The 27,987-nt window shown below is 41.5% G+C and overlaps 1 protein-coding gene and 1 non-coding gene across 2 annotated transcripts; one reads left to right on the top strand and one right to left on the bottom strand.

Moving 5' to 3' along the window:
- Nucleotides 1-347: 347 nt before the first annotated feature.
- On the bottom strand, nt 348-27,115 carry TSPAN3 (tetraspanin 3). Its single transcript, XM_039469300.2, has 7 exons — nt 26,862-27,115; nt 11,078-11,269; nt 10,802-10,876; nt 9,165-9,266; nt 7,801-7,953; nt 7,418-7,501; nt 348-1,251 (listed from the first exon to the last, which is right to left on the bottom strand). Exons 1-7 carry the CDS (start codon nt 26,922-26,924, stop codon nt 1,159-1,161), a joined length of 762 nt encoding a protein of 253 aa, XP_039325234.1. The 5' UTR covers nt 26,925-27,115; the 3' UTR covers nt 348-1,158.
- Nucleotides 11,797-11,903, top strand: LOC120364074 (U6 spliceosomal RNA). Its single transcript, XR_005579427.1, has one exon. It is a non-coding gene; the product is annotated as a U6 spliceosomal RNA (small nuclear RNA).
- Nucleotides 27,116-27,987: the final 872 nt, after the last annotated feature.

The raw sequence follows: 27,987 nt of genomic DNA, 5'->3' as shown, positions 1-27,987 counted from the left end.
TGGGCGTCTCCTCCAGGAAGTCACCCCTGACCTCTCGGGGCCACCCCTTCTATTACTATCATCACTGCACAGTGTGAAAATGATCTGTTCCTGTATATCTTCCGAACTCCTTGAAGACAAGGACAGTCTTGCCCAGTGCCTTGCACAATGTAGAGCTCCGTATTTCTAGGATATACTGTACTGGACTGAAAGCACTTGTTTTTCGAATATCAAGGCCTTTAGAATCTGGCAACAGCTGTAATGAAAACACATGCAAATCATGCTGAACTACAGATAGCACCAACAAAGAAAACATTACACTGCTGCTCTGGAATCAAAATATCCCCCATATAATGAAAAATGACATGTTGGGGGCTGATGCAGAGTTTATTGAATTAGGTTTTTCTATTTACAACTGAGATCACATCTACACACTATTTTGCTAGTCTACATGGGTACATTATTTCTAACAAGCTTAAGACTTACCATGAATGGGCTCATTCATCCAAAACCACACTCACACTAATTCTTTTAAAACAGTAGTGCATACATTATACTCCTCCTATAAAGCCAGCTTTGATTAAAAACCACTAGTTTCAAAGATCAGTCTCTGATTTTGAAGATGAACCAATATATACACCATATGATCCTAAAATCTATTTTAGTCATTCTGTACAGTTGCTATCTTATTGGACTACAGTAAATACTTCTTAAAAGGACATTGATGAGGGGTACCATCTGGTGTTAACCTTAACCAGATAGCTGGCTTCCTCCTCCTCCTCCCCCCAAAAAACCTTTGGCCAAGAGTTCTGCACTGTGAAGACTGAAGGGACCTGGTGACGTTTCGGCATCAGTCCTGTTACTGCTTGGAGGTAACAGAAGCCGGCTTGTGTCCCCCTTTAATTCTACCACACTACATGACTCGCAGTTGGTTCTGAAATTAGAACGTTCACCACTGTACTTAAAATCTTAGGGGCATGAAGAGTCAGCTGGAACAAGGGAAAAAAAGTCGCAGGTGGGTAGGTAAGTAGGTGGGCACATGAAAAGCCAAGCTGCTCTGTCCAACACCAGTGTACATGTGCTTTAACTAAATGAACTCCGGAGGCCAGCAGCGGCAGACCTGCTCAATTCACCTTCCAAATCAGAACAAGGCCAAAAAGCTCAGGCTGGAGTTGTCAACTACGCATAGGTTCCGCCAGTGATGAGGAGCTCATAAGCAGGATCTCTACTCCTTCTGCACAACACGATGCAGGCACACAGCATGCCCAGTAGCTGTTGAAAGAAAATAATGGGGAAGAAAGGCTGAAAACCCTCTCATGGCAGGTGTCTATTTCTTTGTTTGTGATAGAGCTGTTTCAAAGTTCAATGACTTCAAATCATCAAAAAGGCAATAACAACAGTGATACAAGAAATTCTTATGAGTACATTATTTAAGGAACTAAGTCCTAAGCTTCAGCTTCCCTCCCAGGAACTCTTTGTGAAAGCAGGGAATCAAGTCTCTCTTATTTGGCATCCCCACTACTAGTCTCTCGAGTGCTGTCCAAAAGAACTTTCTGCAGCAATGGAGACATTCCATGTCTGCACTGTCAAATTTGGTAGCCACTAGCCTCATGTGGCTACTGAACCTGAAATGCAGTTACTGCAACTAAGGAGGTGCATTTTCTTTTTTAAATTAATGTAAATGCAGACACATGTGGCTGGTGGTTACCATCTGGATAGCAAAGGTCTGGGGAGTAGAATGAGCAAGAATGTGTGTGTTTAATGGTGGTCTTTTCAGGTCTTTTGGTTTTTGGAGAAACGGGCTTTATAGCAATCCACAAAATTCAGTATGTGAATAGCCCTATGGTAGAAAACCAATTCTGACCAAAAAAAAAAAAAAAAAAAAAAAAAATAGGTGTAAAGTTTGTTTCCTTCACATTGACTATTTTTGAAATTCCTGGTTCTGTAGTATTACATACATATTACTTTTGAAAGGTCACTCTTCCTTCATCATTTTAATTAAGTTCTAATCCTTCTGTGGTAGCATATTGGAATAGTAATAAAGTCATGCCATGTTATTTTGGGTAAGCAAAAGGATAAAGCTGGATTAAAGAGAAAATGATTCTAGAATTCTTGACCTACCGTCTCACAAAATATAAACAGTAACCAAAGGGCTAAATAAGACAAAGTTAATTTGCTGTTCTAACTGCTCATTGATGGGGAAAAGCCTCAGTTATTTGATTTTAAAAGACAGGACCTTCTATACATATGGGGGTCAAGCTAATTTCAGCAAAATGTACCCAATTCATAAACAGACTCTTGATGTTTGAAGTGGAAGATTAACTACTATTAAGACACACATACACATGATGATGCCCTCAATCTGAATTCTCCATGGCATAAAGTCACCCACTCCAATTCTACCCTCACATTAGCCTATATTCTGCCCATGTGGGATATATAGTTGCTGCTCAAATCCATCAGTTTCACTATTTGCTGAGTGCTTACTAGTGTAAAGCACCTTAAACACACTTAAGAGGTGAATATTGTTTAAAGTTTACCAAATAATTTAAGTCAATTCTAGACCGATATAGTACCTAATTCCTAGAGAAATACGTTTCTGTTCTCTGTACATCAAAACATTGTTAGAACAGCTATAAACTCAAACACAATTATGTTCATAGGCAATGTTAAATTGAGCAATACAAATGCTAAGCTCAGAAATCACTGACTTCCTGGGGGAAAAAATCTCTTTTCCCGCCCCCACCTCCCACATTCCTTTCAATTGGTTAACTTCTACTGAAGGAGTCAGCATTTTCAAAATGAGGTCTGAAACAAGTATTTCTTTCCTCATTTGTTTATTTCAATGAAGTCAACTTGCATTGATCTTAAAACAATTAAATAAGCTTGATAAAACTCTATTCATGCTTGGAAATTAATCTGCTTAAGGACATTAAGCTCTATACAATAATTTCTCATCCTCACCATTAAGTAATACAGGCTCATTTCCAAAGGCCTGCTATACTGAAATTTCATTGATTTTTGGAATTTTCCAATAACAGACTTGGAAATATTACACAAATATTTTAGCTCCAACATTATTTCTTGCAGTGAAATGCTCTCTTGCAATATTCAAGGCATAAGAACTAAACTTCACTTAGCCCAAATGTAACACCAGCAACTGCAAAAATTGCAAAAAAAATGACAAGTGGTGATTAAAAACCTGACTGCCAAAGTAAAATGTTCTATGATATACTATGTAGGTCATGGTATAGGGAAATAGGCATTCTTACATTAAAAATGAGAATTCTTGCACATTAGAAACACTCTTTGCTGAAAAAAATTGGAAATACCTATCAAAATTCATTCACACATTCTGATCCTGTAATTTCATGGTTATAAACTTTTGCTATAAACAGCCCATTAATATTGATTAAAGTATGCCCATAAAATGGAATACTATGCAGCCATGAAATTAAAAAAGCAGATCTATATCCAAAATACACTAATTTGTTTTTAAGAAGGTACAAAAGGTTGCAAACTGTGTGAGTCCATTTATATAATATTTTGTAATGTTGCCAGAGTGTGAGCGGAAGGAGGAGGAAGTTACTCATTTTCATGTATAACTGGTAACTGAGGAGGAGGAGGAAAGAGCAGTCTCCAGTGGCTTCACACATGGCATAGAGACCAGAAAAAAAGCAAAACAGCCTGGGGAAACAGTTCTCTATGAAACCTGCTCTTGATCATTCTATCTTGAGGACATGCCAGGTTCATGAGACCCCAAAGTAAAGACACGATTCCCATTTTCCCCATACTGCCTTTGTAGAAAACCTTACTCACAGCAGATACTCAGGAGCTTGACAAATCAAAACTTAGATTTTTGCCAATTATTATGACCAGACTCTTTAAATATAAAATTCACAATCTGATCATGAGTTAATTTAAGAGGGTGGCTATTCTCAAAGAAGTGAGATATCCTGCTGATTAATAAGGGGTATATGCAATTTTTTTTTTTTTTTTTTGAGACGGAGTCTTGCTCTTCTTGCCCAGGCTGGAGTGCAATGGCTCAATCTCAGCTCACTGCAACCTCCGCCTCCTGGTGATCTGCTGACCTCAGGTGATTTACCAGCCTTGCTCTCCCAAAGTGCTGTGAATTACAGACATGGGCCACCATGCCATGAGGTCAGGAGTTCAAGACCAGCCTGACCAATATGGTAACACTCTGTCTCTACTAAAAATACAAAAATTAGCCAGGAGTGGTGGCATACACCTGTGGTCCCAGCTACTCAATAGGCTGAGCCAGGAGAATCACTTGTAGTGGGGAGGTAGAGGTTGTAGTGTGCCAAGATTGCACCACTGCACTCCAGACTAGGCGACAGAGCGAGATTCTGGCTCAAAAAATAAAAAAAAAAACAAATAAAAATAAAAAACCTAATTCTTTTATATTAAAAAATCCTGTTATAATAATTATCTGGTATTTTTCAGGTTTTTCTTTCTTAGTCATTTTGGTCCTACCCAAACCTAGATTATTTAATGAACTAGAGCAAGAGTCACCAAACATTTTCTTAAAGAACCATATCATACATATTTTAGGCTTTGCAAACCAAGATAAAAATCAGACTCTGCTATAACTATTCAACTCTATCATTTTACCTCTGTATTTTATTCAGCTGAACTCTACCATTTTACTTCTGTATTTTATCCAGCTGAAGTGTCAATTAATTGTCAGGTTTCCGGACAACATTTAGAAATTTAATCTTCTGAGAATCTTATACTTGAAACTGGAGGCAGAGTACAAACAGAGGCGGGGTCAAGCTTTAGTGTTGCCGCTCTCTGTGTGATGGTCATGTCATACTATCCTTGCTTGCCCTAAATTTTGTGGCAAAACGAAGAGGACCACAACTGGAAAATCTCCACAACCATCCTCTTCAGCCTTGACTTTCTATGTTAGGGTCAGTAGACAAGCACAGAAGCTCACTGATGAGTTACTTCTGCCTTTGTTCAGGTGTTCCATATCCAGGGCACTCACCTACCAGATTTTGAATACCCAAAGCTTAGACGTTTATAGGTGCTCTTAATAACAACTAGGGGGCCAGCAGGGTGGCTCATGCTTGTAATCCCAGCACTTTGGGAGGCTGAGGTGGGCAGATCATGAGGTCAGGAGTTAGAGACCAATATGTCCAATATGATGAAACCTGTTTCTACTAAAAAATACAAAACTTAGCCAGGCGTGGTGGCATACTCCTGTAGTCCCAGCTACTTGGGAGGCTGAGGCAGGAAAATCGCTTGAACCTGGGAGGCGGAGGTTGTGGGAGCTGAGATCGTGCCACTGCACTCCAGCCTGGGTGACAGAGTGAGATTCCATCACAAAAAAAAAAAAAAAAAAAAAAGAAAAGAAAATTCTTTTATTATTTCAAATGAATTTTCTCCCCTTAAAACCTAAGTTTTTTAAATTTTCAAAACCACTAGGTTTTGAGTGTGTGAAAGCTCTGACTCCCTAAACTTGAGCAGCCTTGCTGAACTGAAAATATCAAGCTTTATCAGCTATTACTTAAGTCAGGGTGACTTAAGTATAAAACACATATGCCAGTCGTATTTCAATTAAGAGACTAGTTGAAATATTTATTAGCCCCTATTGAAAAGTATTTAGTAAAGAAATATCTGCCAGGCTAAGCCACTTAACTAGATGAGGGACATGGCTAAGTGCTTATTTTTATCAGTCTTCTATATACACGTTGCATATTTCATGTACATAGCTTTTTTGCTGCATACTAATGCATGCAGCTTTATTACTGAACGTAAAATCATTCAGAATGCACAGTTCAGAATCCTACTTGGGAAAAGAGACCTCCTTCATATTTCATTATTTTTAGCCAAATGAATGTGTTTGCATAAATAATCAAAATATGAAATAAATCCCTGCTGATCATCAGATTACTGCTATGCTGAGCTGCAAGGTAAATGCTTAGAAGGGCAAAGACCATGGCAAATAAAGAAGCAGGCTTTTTAATGAATCATTTCAGGGCTGTCTGAATATCAGCAAAGTAAACAATCATCCTTTTGCCATTTTAAAAGGCCTTTCCTACACTAGCTTCTGTTCAAATACACAAAGAGCAAGCAATCCAAGCAACTTACATTTAAACTAGCAATTACATTGGTTTTATCTAACAATTAAAAGATATCTACACTTTCCTTTAAAAACAATTTTTTTGTTTTTGGTAGAAATGGTGTCCCATTGCCCAGGCTGGTCTCAAACTCCCAATCTCATGGGATCCTACTGCCTCCATTTCCCAAAATGCTGGCATTACAGGTGTAAGCCATCATACCTGGCTCTTTTAGCTCTTGAAACAAGCTTCAGCCTTAAGAAAGCATAAGCTGAGGCTGGGCACTGTGGCTCACACCTGTAATCCCAGCACTCTGGGAGGCCAAGGTGGGTGGATCACCTGAGGTCAGGAGTTCAAGCCCACCCTAGCCAACACAGTAAAACCCTGTCTCTACTAAAAACACAAAAATTAGTTGGGCATGGTAGTGGGCACCTGTAATCCCAGCTACTTGGGAGGCTGAGGCAGGAGAATTGCCTGAACCCAGGAGGCAGAGGTTGCAGAGAGCCGAGATTGTCATTGCACTCCTCCAGCCTGGGTGACAAGAGCAAAACTCTGTCTCAAAAAAAAAAAAAAGCAAGCATATGCTGGGTGCAGTGGCTCACGCCCGTAAATCCCAGCACTTTAGGAGGCCAAGACAGGAGGACTGCTTGAGGCCAGGAGTTTGAGACCAGCTTGGGCAACATAATGAGACCCCATTTCTGCAAAAATAAAAATTAGTTGGGTGTGGTGGTCCATGTTTGTAGTCCCAGCTACTCGAGGAAGCAGGAGGACTGCTTGAGCCCAGGAGTACACGGTTACAGTGAGCTATTATCATGTCACTGCACTCAAGCCTGAGTGACAGAGCGAGACCTTGTCTCTATTTTTAAAATTTTTAGTGCAAGAGACCAGAGTTGTAGTACCAGTTCTTAATTTAGGTATATAAATATGTAAAACCCGTGAGGACAGAAAAACAAGAACTAAAAGCAGAACTAGCATACAAAAAGACTGAATAAAGCTTGTATTTCCAAACTGAAAGAAATATACTTTGTAAAAATGTGATATTCTGTTAAAATACCTTCAAAGAATATACTATGACAAGAGTTTGTTTATATTTTGAACAGGCCACTCACTAATCAAGAAAGAAAGTAAGGCAAACAGTTCCCTCCCCATCCAGATTTCTGGTTTCTTTAGACTATTCTGGGTCTAAGCGTATAGACAAGAAATGGAAGATGTGGGGAACTGGAGGCCAGTACCTCAGTCACTTCCACATTACCTACATACACAAAGATTCGATGTAATAGGGATTAAAACCATTCAGGGTTGACATCAAAGAACCAACTCACTCTGATACCAGCTCCTTGAGAAGCTGTGCTTACCTGAATAGCTGCAAATGCCAGCGCAGCCCAGATCACGTGCATCATGATTTCTTGTAGCTTCTTCACAACTAGAGCCTCACATCCCTGTAACAAACACAGTCATCCTCATTAGAAGTCGTCTTTACAAGTGAAAGCTGCAGATTCACAGGTTAATGACAGAAAGGAAAATGACAGAAACTGAAAGAGGGAAAAGATTCCATGACGGATATGATTTACAGACATGTAATTAAAGCAAAAGACAATGCATTTTATAATAATTTACAGTAAAACAAAATGACATTAAAGACAGGCAAAAGGTGGGAGAAAAGAAGTTCCAGATGGTGATAAGAAGTGGTGAAAAATAGGTTAATCAGGTTAACTCAAGTCTTGGCCAAGAGACTCACCTCAGCATAGAGGTCGGAAGGGTGGGCCAGGCTGCCATTGCAATTGCTGGCAGTCTCCCTGCAGCAGCTAAGAGGGACACTCTGGTTTTTGGTTTCTTTGAACCAATCTGTATTTTCCCAGTCTGAGTAGTTGTGAATTCCACAACAATGCAGCTAGAAGAGAAGAGAATAGGTATTATTCCTTACAAAACCCAAATATCTGAAGTTCCATGTACTATGGAGCTTTAAAATAAGCTACTCTAGACCAGTGATGTCCAATATAACTTTCTATAATCATGGAAAGTCTCCATGGTCCAATATAGCAGCCACTAACCACATGATGCTCTATTTAGCACTTAAATTGTGACCAGTGTGACTAAAGAATTGCATTTTAAAATTTCATGTAAACAGCCAGACATGGCTAGTAGCTCTAGAACTTCCATTTGAAAAGTACATTGCCAGGCCATGCACAGTGGCTCATGGCCTATAATCCCAGCACTCTGGGAGGCCAAGGCAGGTGGATCACCTGAGGTCAGGAATTCAAGACGAGCCTGACCAACATGGTGAAACCCTGTCTCTACTAAAAACACAAAATTAGCCGGGCATGGTGGTGCATGCCTTTAATCCCAGTTACTCAGGAGGCTGAGGCAGGGGAATCACTTAAACACGGGAGGCAGAGATTGCAGTGAGCAGAGATTGCGCCATTGCACTCTAGCCTGGGCAAGAAGAGCAAAACTTCGTCTTAAAAAAAAAAAAAAGTATATTGCCTATAAAGGGTAGCTTCTAACTAAGGAAAAACTTCATGTCTTACACGTTAAACATTATTTCCAATGACAAAGTGTTTACAATATTTTGTCTGAAAAGTATGAAATTTGCTTTAAGACAATGAAGTAAAAAATCAGTGGGGGAAACTCAGACTGAAAAAGTTGGTAATTTTTGAGGCAACGTTGGGGTGCATCTATTATACTATTCTTTCTACCTTTGTGTATGTCAAACTGTAAATAACAATTTTTTTGACAGTCTGTCTGTTGCCTTTTCTGATCTGGTTTTCTAAAGGATATATAGACCTCCTGTCTCCCCTGTAGTCTATCTGGATTCCCACCTTTCCTGTGACACGTACTTTGCTCTTCCATTAACACCCCTTTGCTAATTACTTTGGGAGAATACACACTGGGGTCAGGGAAGGGAAAGTCAGATGACTAAAAAAAAAAAAAAAGTTCAAGATGTTTCTTATCTGCCCAGGTGATGAAATAAACTTTTCAAGGGTGAAGGCTGGGGAAAAATACTGGTCACATCAGGATAGCCATGGATGTGAAAAGACATGGCTAATTTACACAGAAATAGCAGTGAGATTAATGTTGACCCAACAGTGACTGAAAGCTCACCTGTCTCTGTACATAATCAATAGCCCGGCTAGCAGCATCAGGGTTGGTTCCATTGTAGGTCTTATACACTTTCTGAATGCTGCGATCAACCTCATTTTCCACCTGAATCAGAACAAAGAATTCAGTCCCTCAAAAATCCTGGTAAAAGTAACATTAGCCAAAGCTCCTGCTAAAATACTGAAATGCAACGTTTACAAGCTGTCAGATCTCTGTGGATTTCTAGTAAAGTTTTCTCCCTGCCTGCCTTCATCTTCATATACAGATGAAGGCAGGAAGGAGAAAAGTGACAGGTAAAAATTCGGACATATACCACATAGATTAAAGCGTTCAAAGAGAAGATTGTGTGCAAGATGACAGGCTGACAATGTATTCAAAAGGGAGAAAAGTTCAGGCTTGGGATAGATGTCCTGAATTATAAATGGATGCCTTCCTTTCACAAGTAAGTTCAGTGTGCTCTCAGAAGACTATTCATTTTCCTTTCCTAAAGGAGGCAAAATAAAACAACTCTGAAGCTCTTAGAAGATACTTTTAGGACAACTGCCAACATTATGTTCATTTTATTTATTCAATGTTTAGAGTTGGCTAAATGTGCAAAAGTAATCAGCAGGTTAAAAAAAAAAAATCAGTCCTTAGAAGTGGCACTTTCTGAAACAGCTGCTGTTCAATGTATTGCAAAGAGGAGTCAGGAAACAAGCTTCATAGCTTATTGCTGCCAATTACTAAAGTGGCAAGCAAGTGTAATTTAGTGAAGTTTGCTTGTACTGGATTCTCCTTATCCCTCTGAGGATTGGACCTATCTAGTAATTTTAACAGTGATATAAGCAGTCCATAAAATTGACAACCACATCATAGGCAGGGACATAATCCATCGCATTTTTTTTTTTTAGCACAGTTGTACAGTACCTTACATATCAATGGTCTGAAAATTAACTTGGCAGATTATGCCCTTGACTCAAAAATCATTAAGTTATAATGAGAATGAGTCTATTATGTCTTGACCATGCCTCTAAAATTATACCCATATTAATTAATTTAAAGCAGCCTGTTTAGCCGTAAGTGGTACTAGAGGTAGACGGAAAAATCAGGCAAAATAGAAAGGAAAGAACAGTGAAATAAAAGGAAGGAATGACTAAAAAGAATGAAAGGCCAAGAAAGGAGTGCTGGCAACAGCTGCCTTGGTGTTAAGCCGGCAGGACGCTTTGCTCCTCAGGACAGGGCTGGGAGGTAGGACCACAACTCACGACATCCTTTTCTATGCTCAGGACCAAAGTATTTTTTAAAGAGACAATGGAAAACGAAATCTTAGGTTTGGTTCTTCTAAAGCAGAAATCAGAAAATTATGCCTCTCCCTCATACAGGCAATCTATGTGCTGAGGAAACCTGAACAAGCTTCTCAGCTGATGATTCATTGGCAGCTCTAAATAGCTACACTCAAGAACAATACCGATATAATACTCTGGTATATTAAATGAGGAGTCTTGATATGTAAATATTTGCCAATTAACTTTAGATATTTAAAACAGATTAAATAAGTAAAGCAAAATAAAATGTTTACTCTAATAAAATGACTGTTCTATTTTACTTGAGAAACTTGAACCACTTCTAAGGCATTATGAGAATGACAACAGACAACATACCTTTGCTCTGTAAACATATCCCAAAACCACTACAACAACTTCTGTGACAAAAACCAAGAGCAGGATGATGACAAACTGTAAGAAAAGATTGTTTAAAATTATATACAAATGAAGAAATGACTTTAAATATACTCTTGATTAAAAAAACAATTATCAGAGATGACTGCTGGAAGTTTAAATGCGAACTCTGTTCCAACCGTGAGAGCCAGGGAGTCTCATGTTCAAGAAGAGAGTATTGTAGACTAGACCCCTGCGTGTGCTGACGACAAATCTTACCGTGGCAAGTCCGCAGCGACTTTCCCGGATTGTGGCACAGCAGCCAATCAGCCCAATGATGAAAAGCAGGGCTCCTACGGCTATGATCACTACAGCAGGGATGAGGGTGTACACATCTTCAAAGAAGTGGTCATAGTCGTCATAAGTGATGAAGACATAGGCTCCCACATAGCATAAAATGCCAGCTGCCCCCTGTAGAAAACAAAGTCAGTACTGGTCTCTAAGCACAGCTGGTAAAAATTTCCTATATTGCTTAGTATGGTGTAATTTAATGAGTTACCCTAACTGTTATAGACTTTTTTCAGTAAAGCTGAAAAATCTTCTATGATTCCTTATTAAGAGCATTTCCATACTAAAGTTAAAAAGTTGTCCACACTTCACTTACTTTTCAATAATTAATGGTTCAGCTAGGACCAAGAAACCATAACGCAGAAATGACAGTGATGGCAACACACACCCACGCATCCCTAAAGGCTTCCTGTAGCTCGCTTCCACATCCCAGACGGGTTAGTATGGTGTCGGGGGATCCTTGCTCACTGCAATTGCCCTCAGTAAGTGGGAAAATTTGGTAGAAATGACAGAGCTAGGATTTGAACTCAGGCAATCTGACTCCAGAATCTGTACTTCTAATCACTACCTACCCCACCTCAGGGGAAAGAAAACATACCAACTAGTAAGCATGATACCTACACCCCACTTCCAAAAAATCTTGCTGTCCTGTGCTCGCTTCGGCAGCACATATACTAAAATTGGAAAGATACAGAGAGGATTAGCATGGCCCCTGTGCAAGGATGACACACAAATTCATGAAGCGTTCCATATTTTTACAGAGATACAGACCAATGGAACAGAACAGAGGCCTTGGAGGCAACGCCACACATCTACAACCATCTGATCTTTGACAAACCTGACAAAAACAAGCAATGGGGAAAGGATTCCCTGTTTAATAAATGGTGTTGGGAAAACTGGCTAGCCATGTGCAGAAAGCAGAAACTGGACCCCTTCCTGACACCTTACACCAAAATTAACTCCAGATGGATTGAAGACTTAAACATAAGACCTAACACCGTGAAAACCCTAGAAGAAAAACTAGGCAAAACCATTCAGGACATAGGCATAGGCAAGGACTTCATGACCAAAACACCAAAAGCATTGGCAAAAAAGCCCAAATAGACAAATGGGACCTAATCAAACTCCACAGCTTCTGCACAGCAAAAGAAACAGTCATTAGAGTGAATCGGCAACCAACAGAATGGGAAAAGATTTTTGCAATCTACCCATCTGACAAGGGGCTGATAGCCAGAATCTACAAAGAACTAAAACAGATTTACAAGAAAGAAACAAACAAGCCCATTCAAAAGTGGGCGAAGGATATGAACAGACACTTTACAAAAGAAGACATACATGAAGCCAACAAACATAGGAAAAAATGCTCATCATCCCTGGTCAAATCAAAACTACATTGAGCACCGGGCGCGGTGGCTCAAGCCTGTAATCCCAGCACTTCGGGAGGCCGAGGCGGGTGGATCACGAGGTCAAGAGATCGAGACCATCCTGGTCAACATGGTGAAACCCCGTCTCTACTAAAGGTGCAAAAAATTAGCTGGGCATGGTGGCGCGTGCCTGTAATCCCAGCTACTCCGGAGGCTGAGGCAGGAGAATTGCTTGAACCCAGGAGGCGGAGGTTGCGGTGAGCCGAGATCGCGCCATTGCACTCCAGCCTGGGTAACAAGAGCGAAACTCCGTCTCAAAAAAAAAAAAAAAACTACATTGAGATACCATCTCACGCCAGTTTGAATGGCGATCACTAAAAAAATCTAGAGACAACAGACGCTGGAGAGGATGTGGAGAAACAGGAACACTTTTACACTGTTGGTGGGAGTGTAAATTAGCTCAACCATTGTGGAAGACAGTGTGGTGATTCCTTAAGGACCTAGAAACAGAAATTCCATTTGACCCAGCAATCCCATTACTGGGTATATATCCAAAGGATTATAAATCGTTCTACTATAAGGACACAGGCACCCGAATGTTCACTGCAGCACTGTTTACAATAGCAAAGACCTGGAACCAACCCAAATGCCCATCGATGATAGACTGGACAGGGAAAATGTGGCACATATACATCATGGAATATTATACAGCCATCAAAAACGATGAGTTCATGTCCCTTGTAGAAACATGGACGAACCTGGAAACCATCATTCTCGGCAAACCGACACAAGAGCAGAAAATCAAACACCACATGTTCTTACTCATAGGCGGGTGTAGAACAATGAGAACACATGGACACAGGGAGGGGAGCATCACACACTGGGGTCAGTTGGGGGAAATGGGGGAGGGGCGGTGGGGGGTGGGGAGTTGGGGAGAGATAGTATGGGGAGAAACGCCAGATATAGGTGAAGGGGAGGAAGGCAGCAAATCACGCTGCCATGTGTGTACCTATGCAACCATCTTGCATGTTCTTCACATGTACCCCAAAACCTAAAATGCAATAAAAAAAAAAACTTTCTGTCCTATGGCAAAGCTAGAGGGCTCAGTCACTAAAGAACATTACAAACCCTCTATTAATTCTTTAGAATGGTGGTTCTCAAACTTTCAAGTGAATAGGAACTGCCTGAGGATCTGAATAAAACGCAGACTGGTTCAGGAGGGTGGATCCTGAGAGTGTACGTTTCTAACAAGTTCCCAGGTGATGCTGGGGCAGCTTCTTCTCAGAGCGTATTTCCAGTAACAAGGTATTAAAGACCTAAAGGGAAGGTGAGCACACAAAGGCATGCGATAGGTGTGCCTTATTTCAGCTGCTGCTCCAGGCATCCCTCTCTAGCTGCAGTCTTACTTTCTCTGCTATTGTCAATTTTGCTATCTTTGGATACCAGCTCTGTGCTGGCAGCCCAGTGCCACTGGCTTATATGCAAACAAGCAAATGCAGTGTCTGAGTAACTGAAAACATTTGGTCTAATGAACTATCATTTGTAGAGCACTTTGAAACTTTCATAAGAAGTATTTCATCATCCTTTAAAATTTAACATATAAATCATCTTCAAACTAGAAATAGCTGTCACAATGGTACTGGAAATATCATTAACTTCTCTGAACCTGAAAACCCAGATCACTTAAATTTATGACATTTAGTAAGCTTGGGCATCATCAGTATATTTTCTTACACTAGGCCATTAGGATCACTGTCAGATGAGGAAGAAAAAGACTCCATTTATGTAAATTTGGGAAAGTAATTTGATTTTTAAAAAATGTAACATTAACTTTAAAAAATGAGAAGACAACTAGAATACTCAAGGCAATTTTTACATTGTTTTAAAACTCTCTTCCTCTGGCTTCCAAGAGGCCCCACTGCTGATTTTCTTCCTACTTCCCCAGCTGTTCACGTTTTCATTCTCTTCACAGACTCCGAGACGTGAGTCATCTCCAGGGTTCTGTCTTCAGCCTTATTCTTTAGTCATTCTCTGGGCTCTCCGTGGGCTACAGGAGCCTTGGCTTCACTAGTCATGGCAGCTCACTACCTGAGCTATCATCTCAGACCCACACATTTCCACCTACAAGTTCCAGAGACATCATGTCAACGTCAACCCGTCTCAAACCCTTTCTGCCTTCCTGCCCAGCCTATCTAATCTTCCCTTACATTCCTATCATAGCAAAAGGTACCAGACAGCTAATTTTTCTGGTCAAACATCTGAGGATTAACTCTTTCCTTGCCCTACCTCTATAGCCCATCAATCACAAAACTTCAAGTCTACTTCCAAAACGTTATTTGAATACCTCAATTCCTCTTCAATCCCACTGCAGTGCTTTGTCTTAATTTGGGCCTTATCTTATCCCCCTCACTTAAAATCAGGATCAGACAAGTAAGTCCCATGATGAACCAAGCTGTTCTTCCTTTTCAGCCTCAGATCTCATTAACCCTCATGCACTGTGAACAATATAAAACTGTTATACCCAAATGGACTGCATATTCTCTCAATTCTTTGCCTCTGCTGTTCTCTCTAGAATACTCTCTCTTCAAATGCTTGGGAACTCCTTGTCACTCATTAAGATGAAGCTTAAATGTCACTTCTTCCTTTTGGAAGCCATTCTTGACCATTTCAGGCTGGATTAGCTACCTTGGAGGACATACACATCTCCTAGTGCAGAGCTCTAATAGAATATTTATCAAAACAGTTGCAATTACAGCTATTCCTGTCTCAACACACCTTGAGAGCACAAATTGTACCCATCTGTCTTTCAGCCTTGTATCATCTAGAACAGTGCTTGGCACACAGCATGTATCAGTTAAAATTTACTGAGTACACCTCATCTTACTGCTTCCCTTGAAATCACCCTCCCATCTCTATCATAAGCTTTGGTGTATATTTGCTTTGGTTTGTATTTGTATTTGGTTTGTATCTGGTTTCTCTTCAGTTCAGTGCTTATACTTTTAGTTCACTATTCAAATATTTGGCAACTTAATCCAGCTGGCCGAATTCTGACGGCTATTACAACTGGAATATATTAATTTATCATAAATATCTGTCATAAATATAAATGTTGTACTTGTGGCAAACTGCCTGTTCAAAGGTTCTCGGAGTTCACGGACATATTTGCTTTTGGGGCATAGTACTAGAGAATGAAGGTGAACAAAAAAGCGGGGGGGAAAGGAGAGAAACAGCTTAATTTTATTTTGGGTGCATTTGTTACAGAAATATGCCCGCTACTTAACAATCTTACCAAACATCTCTTTTTATTGACCACTTGTGTGATATATATTCACACATATTTTGCTAAATAGTATCAGTCCTCAAGTTAAATTAGAAGCAATCCAAAGTGTAAATTAATCAAATTTCGTCATTTGTTTTCACTAGGGATTTCTCTATCCTTTAATGTTGTCGCTTTAAAAAAAAAAAAAAATCCAAAAGGCAATATTTATTTCTTAAAAGGCTTGAATTAGAATGAATTCCATTTCTGAGGTTTTGATAAGTTTTAGCCTATGTATATTTAAATGAAAGTAAGAGAAGGACTTATGTACTTAACAATTAACCTGAAACGTAGTTCACTGAAGAACTACTTGCATTTTACATATAAAATGATGAGTTTTCAATCTAAAGAGATTGCTATGAGAATCACACTCAGTGCTGCCTGGAGCTGGACCAAGGGAAACGTTTCCCCTGCTGCCACTGCCACTCCCCCTAAAAGGGGCACTCACCTGAAACTGAGGCTTGGTTTGTTTTTCTGAAAGCAGAAAAACCCACAACAGAGACAACCACATATAAAGCAGACAGAAAGGAGGGCTGTGGGGAGATGCCATTTGTAAAACTGCCTCTTCTTTTCTGATAGACTCTAGAATGGTTTCTTTTCCCAGGCTGCAACCAGTCAGCATTCAAGTCACACAATGAGATGAGTGCATAATAAAGCTCTATTTGGCAACACTAGTGAAAAGAACTTCCTAGTTGCACACACCAAAGAGGAAACTGCACTGATTGCTGATATGAAACCATACACATCAAATTGCTTATTAGAAGATGTGTTTCCTAAATTGAAAACAGCTTCAAATTTTGCTTCTTTTACTGAAATCTGTATATGGTGCTTGTATCTTCATGGAATGACACCAGTTTCTTTGAAAATACAGAAGAGGTATCCCAGTAGTGATTGAAGACCTAAAAACAGCCAAAAGCAATTGCTGTAATGATATCCAACCATTAGTATGAAAAACACCCCAAAGAACATGGAAAACAGTAGAGTTTGTATGGTAAATGACAAAAGGTTATAAGAAATTCCTAACTAGTTCTCACTCACAGGCGGGTGTTGAACAATGAGAACACATGGACACGGGGAGGGGAGCACTACACACTGGGGTCTGTTGGGGGAAAATAGGGGAGGGACAGCAGGGGGTGGGTAGTTGGGGAGAGAGAGCATGGGGAGAAATGCCAGATACAGGTGAGGGGGAGGAAGGCAGCAAATCACACTGCCACGTGTGTCCCTATGCAACAATCTTGCATGTTCTTCACATGTACCCCAAAACCTAAAATGCAATTAACAAAAAAAAAAGAAATAAATTCCTAACTAGTATGCATAGGGACTTTGTCGTCAGCTTTTTAATGCAGAAGTTTGTGGCTATCAGAAAAGCTATAAAAAGGTGAGCTTAAATTCTTCTTTTGAAGGGCTATGATGGGATTGAGATCTGTCAAAGGATCTGAGCTTTGCCAACAAAGCAGCTGCAGAGGAGTGGGGTGGGGAGGAGGGAGGTGCAACAGAAGAGGAGATGAAATGTAGAACTTGGAAGCAGCTGAACTGCTTTAGTCACCACTGAGAAAATCTGAGTCTGTAAGGAGGATTTGTGCCAGGACAGTGTACTAAAAATATTCATCCTTTTTACAAAGAAGTGAAGGAAAATTTAGGCAAAAGGCTGAGGTCCGAAATTACAGAAAGAATAATAGCTTTTAGTAAGCTTATACTCTTAAGAATTTTAAAACTTTAGGAGAGCCAGTGCTTCTCCACGCAGCTGTTTCTCTAAAAAATAAAGCCATCTTGTCTAAAAGTATGATACTTCATTTTATGCTTTACCCTTCCTCTACACAGGTGCAAGTGTGAAATCTCTTAGATGAGATTGCATTTTCCACAGCTTAGAAACTAGTTTTTTTGGGGGGGAGGGGGTAATTTTCAAATATTCTATGAAACAGATAAATGAATAAAATGTTAAAATCTGTAAAACTACTACATTTTTTCATTTTCATCCACTACAGTGTAACTTGCCATTGGAATGTGGCACTATTAAAAATGAAACAACAGATCTACTTTATCTCTGCGGTCACAAGTATACCTATAAGGAGATTTAGAAATGTGAAGGTGAAAGCATCCCACAGAACATTCTGGGCGAAGCTGAAGCAAGGAACAGAACTTAATTCCTTGCAATGGTATGTAGTAGACACTGATGATGACTCACATCTAGAACTGGCAAGAATCAAGACAATGTAAAGACAAGGCACCATCTGGACTGTATTCAGCTAAAAGCACAGTGCCTGACAAATTCTTGCTTGCCTGTGTGAATTGCTCCTTTGGAGTGATTTTTGCCAAAGAATCAATTAGTAAAGTAGAAGTGAGTGGAGTACCGAGACAAAGGAAAAAAGTCAAGAAGTAAAAGACTGAGCAAAAAATGCTGTACTCAACTTCATAAGAAAGCAGGTTTCAAAAGCAGGGGGTAAAAATTGGCAGAAATCCATCTCATGCATTTATCTTTTGACATTTAATCCAGAGTTTCCTGCACTGTCATGTTAGCTTTTCATATATCTCATTTCTCTTCTGGGAAGAATCACTGGTAATTCCATACAGTGGATTTCTGAAAGCCTCCCCAAACTCCACCCTTATGCCATTACAGCTGTCTTAAAATCATCTTAAATTGTTTAGCATTCTACTTGCCAAAATGTATATTTTCTAATTCAACCATGCTTTCTTTCAACTGACTTAGTATGATGCAATAGTTTATGTCACTAAACACAATTACTTCTTATGTAAGTCCACTACCTGCATATTTCATTTACTCTCCTACCAATTCTCAAGGGGAAAAAAGTCCATTCCAAAGACTCCAAATCCTCTTTTGGGAATTAAAGCTACTCTTACCAAGAATTTCTGAAGCTATTAAATAGTATCATTTTCTAACTAACAAACTGGTCAACAATAAAGTTAAGGAGTATTTCAAAGATGTGTGAGGGTGCAGAGAGAAGGGGCCTCAGATGGGAGGAAGCACAAACTAACAGAGAATCATCTTTTTGGAAAGCAATCTGGCAGTATGTATCTGCCTCAGCATTAATGCCTTTATACCTACTCATTCCACTTCCAGGAATCTATCCTTAAGAAAGTTAGTCAGAAACACAGATTGGTGTGGAAGGTAATTCGTTGGGATGTTATAACAAAATTGTGGCTGCAAAAATGAAAATGAAAAACGTATGCAGTCAGCCCTGAAATATTTTCTTAAAGCATATTTTAGTAATATGCTTGTGGGTGTGATGGGGAAAACACACATCTCACATATTAGAAACAAACCAAAACGTTAATATTGGTTGTCTCTGGGTGGTAGAACTATGGGTGTTATCAGTTTGCTTTTTAAAATACTTTTTAGTGTCTTAAAAGAAAACATATCACCTGCATAATCAGAATAATAGTTAAAATAATGTCTGAAATTGAGGCTTTGCTGTTCTCTCACCAATATATTAATTCCTAAATGTGTCCCTAACCAACCAACATAAAATAGGCACCTCTTGAAGCCAGGCACGGTGGCTCACGCCTATAGTCCCAGCACTTTGGGAGGCCAAAGCGGGTGGATCACGAGGTTAAGAGAGTGAGACCATCCTGGTCAACATGGTGAAACCCGATCTCTACTTAAAAAAAAAAAAAAAAAAAATTAACTGGGCATGGTGGTGTGTGCCTGTAATCCCAGCTACTCTGGAGGCTGAGGCAGGAGAATTGCCTGAACCCACAAGGCAGAGGTTGCAGTGAGCCGAGATACTGCACTCTAGCCCGGGTAACAAGAGTGAAACTCCGTCTCCAAAAAAAAAAAAAAAAAAAAAAAGCCACACACAGGCACCTCTCCCATCCTAAATATTTTAGGCTCCTCTGCCAATCTCTCCCAGTTGCCACTTTTCTAAGGTCTGTGTGGCTTTGACTCATCCTGTACATGTTTTCTGATTACCAACACAATTCTTTCAATGCACATTATGTTCCTTTTCTCATAAATATTACTTTTCAAGGAGACAAGTTTTTAAAAAGTCCTACTTAAACTGGGGTGTAAAGTTGTGTGTGTGTGTGTGTGTGTGTGTGTTTTAACTCACCACTATACTAATGAGAAAATTCTGTTTTGTTTTTTTTGAGGCAGGGTCTGGCTATGTTGCCCAGGCTGGCCTCAGTCTCCTGCACTCAGGGGGTCTTCTCATCTTAGTCTTCCTCATAGCTGGGATTACAGGCATGTACCACTATGCCTGGCTAAGAGTGTCAAGTTTGACAAGCCGCTTTTGCCATCAACAGCTCTATTATTATTGCCATTATTCTTAAATAAGAAATACTTTAATCATTTTATACTGCTATTACTCTGATGATATGCCAAAGGTCATAATCCTCAATTCTGCCTTATTTTTACCATTTCTCTATTTGGTTTTTCATAATCATTGTTTATCCAGCTAACAAAGTTGTTCTATTTAATCCAATTTATATCTACTGGTTGAACAACTGAAAAGTTCAGGTGGCAAAGAAACTCGAGATTAACCAATTGCCATTGCCAAATTATTGTAACAGCATGGAAATTGGCTGTTTCCAGAGGGTAGGGCTCCCGAGGTTATCTGAGAAGCATGAAATTTAAATATGTATTTTCTTTTTGACCCCCTTTTCCCCCATCCTACGCTAACTGTAAAAAGAGTCTTACAAAACCGTAGGAGCCTGAGGTGCTTAAGCTTTGTAATGCTAGAGTTCACCCAGTCTGGGTTATGTGTTTAATTAATCAGCAGCAACAAAAAGTTACAAGATGTCCACATTTATTCTAGAACCTTTTTAGATTAAAAACAACATATAAATGCAGATAACTGTAAAAACTCTATTAACTCTGCCTAACTACAAAAAGGAAGAGGGTGAGGAAAAGGAAGAGGAAGAAGATATGTTAATATTTTCCCGTAAAGACTTGAGACCATCTGTGAGTAAGATTTCTGGAGGAAAGGTGCACCTAGAACTTAATTCGATGAAAAGTCTGCCCTCTTGCCCCATTAGCAGTCAGACAACAGGGAATGTATGTTTACTCTATTTCTCAAAAACAGGTCAAGGGTAGATATTCAATATGCATTTACTCATGAATGATTCTTAGTACACCCGTTTGGTCTAAATACAAATTTTATGGAATACATTTTCTGAAAAAATCAAATAAGCCTAACCTGAATTGGATCTTATGGAATAAAACTCATTAAATTATTTCAAAGCATGATAAATATCCTAGAAAGGCAATAACTCATTCCTTAAACTGCAACTAGAGAGTGCTCCTGCTGATTCCAAGTTCTCAACGATTCCTCAGGGCCACAAGGCCGTTGGTCAGCAGACGTTTGACTAAAGAGTGTAGTAAGAGTGGAAACATTCATTTTCTTAACTGTTGAAGACAAATTAAGACACACACTTCCTATTATGTACTTGCTTCCTGACAAGTTAGATTTTCTTCTAGTGAATTGAAAACAAGTATGAAAAAGAAAAGTTAGCTGAAGGTGTGTCCCAATTACATATTCCTTGTCAGAGCAGTCATTCATGATAGGAGAAATACAGGAAGTAGAGAAACAAATTCCAGGATATCAGATGCAGGTTCCGGTTTAAAAGTATCTTATTACCACCTCGAATGTGTAGAATGCTGGAGAACACAAAGTATGTACAAAAAGATTTGTGACAAGGGGGAACCACACTTGAAATACCTCATAATGAAATTTTATTTTTTAAACAAAAGCATGATGGTATAAACCTCTTGGCAATTTGAACATAGCAAGCATATTTTTGCCTTACAGCCTATAGCCTGCTCCCTCAGCTCTGAATCCCCTCAATCTCTCAATCTCTTCCAAATCACCCCAAGCCAGCAACTTCTTATACTCCAGATTTTTTCCCCGAAGATAAAGCACTACCCACTTTATCGCATCACCCTTTAATTCTCTGCATAACACATCACTCTGATTTTCTTTATTTGTAACTGTGTGTCTTGCTTCACCAGAAAGTAAGTTCTATAAGAATAGGGATTTTTCACTGTCTTTTCATCATTTATCAGCAATATAAGCACAAAGTAGGTGCTCAAATACTAGTGTTATATTTGTTTAACAAAGCAAATTTTCCTTAATTATACATTCACAGACATGTAAGTCTGTGGTAACTTTTGTTTTTTAAAGCAGGATAAGTGTTAAAGGTTACATACGGCTTTCAAATACAATTTGTATGCATAAAGTATTTCATATGACTGAATTAGTGAAGGTGCCATGTTCCAAAGCTATTTCTAAAGGCATTTATTTAAAAGGTGTTTGACTTTTTTGTGGTACTTCCCCCAGTCCACAGGCATCTCAGTGTTATACTATCACCTCTCAGATGAAAAACAGCAACCTAGATATTTAAGATTATAAATTATGTAAGCATGAACAAAGTTTTCTGTTACAGTCCCTGTAATGACTAAGATAAGTATGAGCAAAATAAGTATTAGCCAACTAGTTTTTCTCATATGGTTAAAAAAAAAAAAAAAAAAAAAAAAAAAAAAAAAAATTTGTACAACATAGGACTTGATTAACTAATCAATAACTTACCAGAATAAAAACTTATATTAGGAAGTACTGATTTAAACTTGTCTTAGATGAACCCTCTTTGGTCAGATATGATCTACCAAATTAAAAATCCTGTCTGACCTTGGTACAAAGGTACAGTTTACAGCATGGGCTAATGACTTTTTAATACAATAGCCATTAAAATTTGGTCATTTATCCCAAACACTTCTAGGCTTCTTCAATAAATCCTCATGAGTCTAGCATGAACACATTTATACTTAAAGCTACATTACTCCATAAAAACAGAGATCCAAGTTGTACGACCTCTCACTTGTCCAAGATTATCTTTCAAGCTACAAATCTTAATATCCTAGAATTTGGTGAGAAACTGTCTTGGTCTGTTTTGTTGCTTAGAACAGAATACCTGAAACTGGGTTAATTTAAGGAATTTTTTACATACATGGAGGCTGAGAAGTTCAAGGTCAAGGGGGTCGTATCTGGTGAAGGCCTCCTGCAGAGTCCTGAGGTGGCCCAGAACCTCACATGGTGAGGGGGCGCTGAGCATGCTGGCTCAGGTCTCTCTGCCTCTTCTTATAAAGCCACCAGTCCCATTCCCATGAAAACCCATTAATCCATTCAGGAGGGTAGAGCCCTCATGACCCAATAACCTCTTAAAGGCCCCACCTCTCAAAACTGCCACACGGCGGATTGCGGATTAAGTTTCAACAGGAGTCTAGAAAGGACAAACATGCTAACATAGCAGGAATTACCTATTTCCATGAAGACAAACTTCAGGATTTTTGAAATGATTGTTTCCACTTTTGGTTTGTGCTTTCCACAGTAACATTCTTACAGCATTGTTCCAAACTATCTACACCAAATCAACAATAACGATTTTAGCTGTCACATCATTTAGAGCCTGAGTATTTCAGGTATATATCTATCTCCACATCACACCTCAGTGAACAAACTGCCAGCTGAATCAGGATATCAAGATATAAGAAGGTGTAGTTTAAAGGTCTTGCCAAAGCAATTAAACTTTGACACTTGTTAACAATCAGTCATTACCATCGGACAGCGAAGAGCCCGTGCAACAGAGTTAAAGTTTTTATTGCCTACAGCTGCCCAAGGGAACCTAGGTAAACTTCTGATAAGGCTCTATGGAGAGAATGTTTATTTTTCCACTTACACATCTCAAGGCATTAAGGTGGGGGGGGGGCACTATATAGGAATATACTTATTAGAACTGAAGAATGCACTACAAACTCCCAGGAAGAGTTTTAATATTTTTTAATGTACTTCCTCATAATGACTTCATTCAACACAAAGCGTCATGTAAATACTGGTGCAGTTTCTAATTTTAGCAATGTGAAAATCAGTATGCTTTAGAGAACTGATTCTAACAAGTTTCTTCTCTTTACAAATCTTCCGAAATCACACTGTCCTGGCACCACAGTCTGGAGTATGGGACAACCTGGATTTGAACGCAGGCTCTACCACACCTTGGGTGTGCTACTTTAGCTCAGTCAACCTTAATGTTCTCATCTGTAAAACACACATAATATTCCCTGCCAGATGGGAACGCTGCGAGGATACACTATGTAATGTGCTTAGCACAATGTCTGGGGTGTAGTAAGCACTCAAATGTTAATTGTCATTACCCATCATCATCAGATTCCCACAGTCAGTCCATAAACTAATAGTTTGTTGGGAGACATACCTAATGCCGTTTCCTCATTAGTTACCTTTCACTATGCCGCATTTGCCCCCGGCATATCTGCTTAACTTCCTTATGAAAGCTCACACAAACTTTACTACCCTACTAACCAAGATAAACGGCATTGTTACTAAACAGCACGACTTCACTTTTGGCACTAACCCACAATAAAAAGCACCACTTAAGTTCAAAATAACTTTCTTCACTGGAATAATAGTACACATATTTACATAATATCCAAAGATTCAAAGCAATCACTTAGAACTGTTATTTTAGAGTAATTTTTAAATTACTGTATTTTAGAGTTATTTAAAAATCTAAAGAAAATGGTTACCGTATTTCCAATATTTTGTTACATGAACAATTCTGGTCCCTGAGCTTGAATAACCTAGAAGTCACCTAATATTCTTCAAAATCAAGGAGTTATGGCCATAAATTCACAAGGAACTGTCAAGAGTACAAAGCCACATCTCTGCCTCTTAAGTAGCTTACTAGCTAACAAAGTGTTTCTCATTTGGGGACTTCTGAAAATTATTTTTCCTTTTAAAAAGAGGCTGTAACCAAAAACAAAAACAAAAACAACACGATGCTTGGTTTTCTGTTCCTGCATTAGTTTGCTGAGGATGATGGCTTCCAGCTCCAACCATGTCCCTGCAAAAGACATGATCTCGTTCTTTTTCTGTGGCTGCATGGTGTTCCATGATGTATATGTGCCATATTTTCTTTGTCCAGTCTACCACTGATGGACATTTGGGATGGTTCCATATTTTGCTATTGTGAATGGTGCTGCAGTGAATATATGTGTGCATGTATCTTTATAATAGAATGATTTCTGTTCCTTTGGGTATTTACCCAGTACTGGGATTACTGGGTCCCAGAAAAATGTCATATAATTTCTACATGTCAAGAAATAATATTCTTTTCATTTGTTTTCAGTCATTTAAAAACGTAATACTATTTCAGTTATGAAACAAATGAAAAGAAGAATACCATTTCAGTCATTTAAAAATGTAAATGCTATTCTCAGCTCTCAGAGAACACCTGTTTTTGTAGAAAAACAGGTAGCTAACCGTTTTGTGCTCTTGGATCGGAGACTGCTGACTCCTGGTTTATAACAAGATGCTATCAGTTAGTGACTTAATCATCGTAGAAGATATTTTTCTTTATGGAATAAAAAATGTTACGGATGCAAAAGTAGCAGCAGGTATATAGATATGTATTAAATTAGCAAGAGATGCAGTTATAATGGTCAGATTCACAAATCGTGCCACACCTTCAAAGAGGAGACTGACTTGACTTTTGCTTAATGGAACTGGTTCTGTATGTGCATTTTATTCTGCACAATAAATTCATGAAACTGAAAAATAAAATAAAAAGGCCTGTAACTCAAACTAAAGTATAAAAAACACCGCTGTAATTGGAAAAGAGGAAATCACGGAAGTCCCAATGTCGCCTGGGTGGCTGCAAACAGGTCCTACCTCCCAGTCAGGATTCTTCTTCACACACAAATGCCCTGAAGGATTCTGGCAATACAAGAGTGTAGTGAGTGCTTTTTAATACAGAAGCATCCTTTTATGGGACAGCTGTCAGGATATGAAGTTTTATCTCTTGTTGGGGGCTGCAGGGAGGAGGAAAGGATTCTTTCCTGAACAGGTGTGTGTATGCGTGAGAGGGAAGAGCTGAATGAGGACCAGTGACCATCGCGGGAGGAAGAGGCGGCGGCACAGAGTAAGGCTAACGGGAATGTTCAAGGAGTGCTGGGGGACTGTGGACAGAGCAACCTGTCCAGGGCACGCAAGTGTTTAAGGAAATGCCAGGTTCAGAGAGGCAAGGTGATTAGGGACCAGACTGAGGACTTCAGCTGCAAGACCAGGTGAAGGAGCCGAACCTTATTCCACCGCTGAAGCTTTTGTTTTCCTCATTTTTAGATAAAGTGGTGTGATGGAGGAAACGTTTTAAAAGGTTTATCCGGGTGCAAGGTCCAGATGGACTGGAGGGTGGAGAGACGGAGAGGAACAGCATAGGTTACTTACTATAAAAGTCCCTGGTCAGATAAGAACCCGAACTAAGACGACGTGGTTACAAACATCCCTTTCTCCGGGGGCGTGCCCCCTAACAAGTCCTAAGCCTCCTTCTATTGACAGTGAACCCACCGCTTTTAAAATCTTGGGACAGCTCAATCATGACACAGGGTTATCATCTCACGGTTTGGTCATCCCCGTGACCAAAACAAACAGACCCATGATCTTGGTCCATGGATTATTTGGCTCCTCGCGTTGAAACGCTTCCTTTTCCGGGCTGGTGAGAGCCAGCCGGTTCTCCAAACACAAAGGGCGCCAAGAGGAACCCCCTCCCCGGCTCCGCGGCCTCCCCGCGCGTCCGCCCTCCTCGGGACGGCCCCGGACTGCGGGCCCCGGCAGAGCGCGCGGAACCCGCGCCTCCGGGGAAGACCCCGTGTCAGGCCCGCCGTCCTGGGAGAGCCTGCAAAGAGCGCCCTCCGTCCAGCCGGCGGCTCCAGCGGGCGACGGGGGCCCCTGGCGCGGAGCCAGCCCGCGCGGGCCGAGCCGGAGGCCCTGGAGTCCCCGAGGCGCCCCCTCCAACGTCCTCCGCGCCCGGGCGCCCGGCTCGGCCCGGCGGGGACCCCGCGAAGCGGCCTCGGACCCGGCCCTCCCCTGGCCTCAGCCGCCTGAGCGCCGCCCCCCGCGCGCCCGCCCAGGCCCAGGCCCCGGCCCCGGCCCCGGCCCCGGCCCCGGCCCCCAGGCCGCCGCGCCCCGCCCGGCCCCGCCGCCGGCCCCTCGCCCCGCCCGGCCCCGCTCACCCAGAAGATGAGGTTGAGAAAGACCAGCACGGTCTTGGAGGAGGTGATGCCGCACTGGCCCATGGCGCCGGTGGCCCGCGGAGGCCCGGCCCGGCGAGCGGGGCTGCGCTCACCGAGAGAGCGGCAATGGCGGCGGCGCCTCTGCGCCCGGAACGGCCCTGCCTGCGCGGCGCCTCCCGCAGCCCCTGCGCCGTCGCGCCGCCCCGACCCCAGCGAGCGCCGCGCGCCTCCGCGCAGCCGCCGCAGTCCCCTCGGGGCGCCCGCGCCGCTCCCTGGCAACCGGGTCCCGCCCCCCGCGGCCGGCCGCTTCAGCCAATCACCTCCGCGGAGGCCGCCGCGAGGCCACGCCTCTTAAAGGAGACACCGCCTCCCGCCTCTTCCCGGCCTCCGGCCGCCCGCGGCTGCGGCTGGCTCCCTCGGGAGGCTCCGGCAGCCCGAGCCCGCTCTCGTCCCGTGACTCACGTTCACCGTGACAGCCTTATCGGTGACGCGGAGCCCTCCGCGCGCTGTGTTTCCACCTAGCCCACTTCCCCGGGAGGCTCGGGGACGCGAGTCTCTCCCGACCAGGCGCAGCTCCTGGCCGCAGTGCTGGTGCGCAGCGCAGTGAGCAAACGCTCCTGGGGACGCGCGTGGCGCCGGGCGCCGGGCCCGCGCTCGGGAGAGTCGGGGAGGAGACGAGGCCGGCGCCGGCGTCGGCCGGGCGGAGGCGCGTGTGTGCGCGCGCGCGGTTGGGAGCCAGGCCTGTCCCGGGCGGTCCGCTGTGGACCGAGATTCGCAGCGATTACCTCTCTTCGCGCCGCCACGTTTCACACTCTTCCCCCGACCTCGAATCCATCACCGCGATTAATGACTGGGTGCTGGCCCGGTGCCAGGCTGCATGCGTCCGTTTACCCCCCACCACAACCCTAGTGGAAGGCATATCAGCCTCGTGTTACCGATCAGGCCATTGAGGCTTCGAGAGGTTAAGAAGCTCGCCCGGAGCCACGCGTAGTAAGCGGGCCTAGTGCAAAAACCGCGTCCCCAGGCACATGACAGGCTGCCTCTGCTTGCTGTCTTTCCTGCCATGATAAGCCTGCACGCCCTCCTTGACCGGGCCCTTAAGGATACCCATTCACTTGTCTTTAAT

The sequence above is a fragment of the Saimiri boliviensis genome, chromosome 2 (assembly GCF_048565385.1).
Source record: "Saimiri boliviensis isolate mSaiBol1 chromosome 2, mSaiBol1.pri, whole genome shotgun sequence".
NCBI classification, from domain to species: domain Eukaryota; kingdom Metazoa; phylum Chordata; class Mammalia; order Primates; family Cebidae; genus Saimiri; species Saimiri boliviensis.
This window is presented reverse-complemented; position numbering and strand designations above follow the sequence as displayed.

Coding starts and splice junctions, on each gene's coding strand:
- TSPAN3 (XM_039469300.2), bottom strand. CDS start 26,924: ATGGGCCAGTGCGGCATCACCTCCTCCAAGACCGTGCTGGTCTTTCTC. Junction 11,270..26,861: donor TTCTCAACCTCATCTTCTGG/GTGAGCGGGGCC, acceptor TGTTTTCTACAG/GGGGCAGCTGGCATTTTATG. Junction 9,267..10,801: donor GATATGTTTACAGAGCAAAG/GTATGTTGTCTG, acceptor GTTCTGATTCAG/GTGGAAAATGAGGTTGATCG.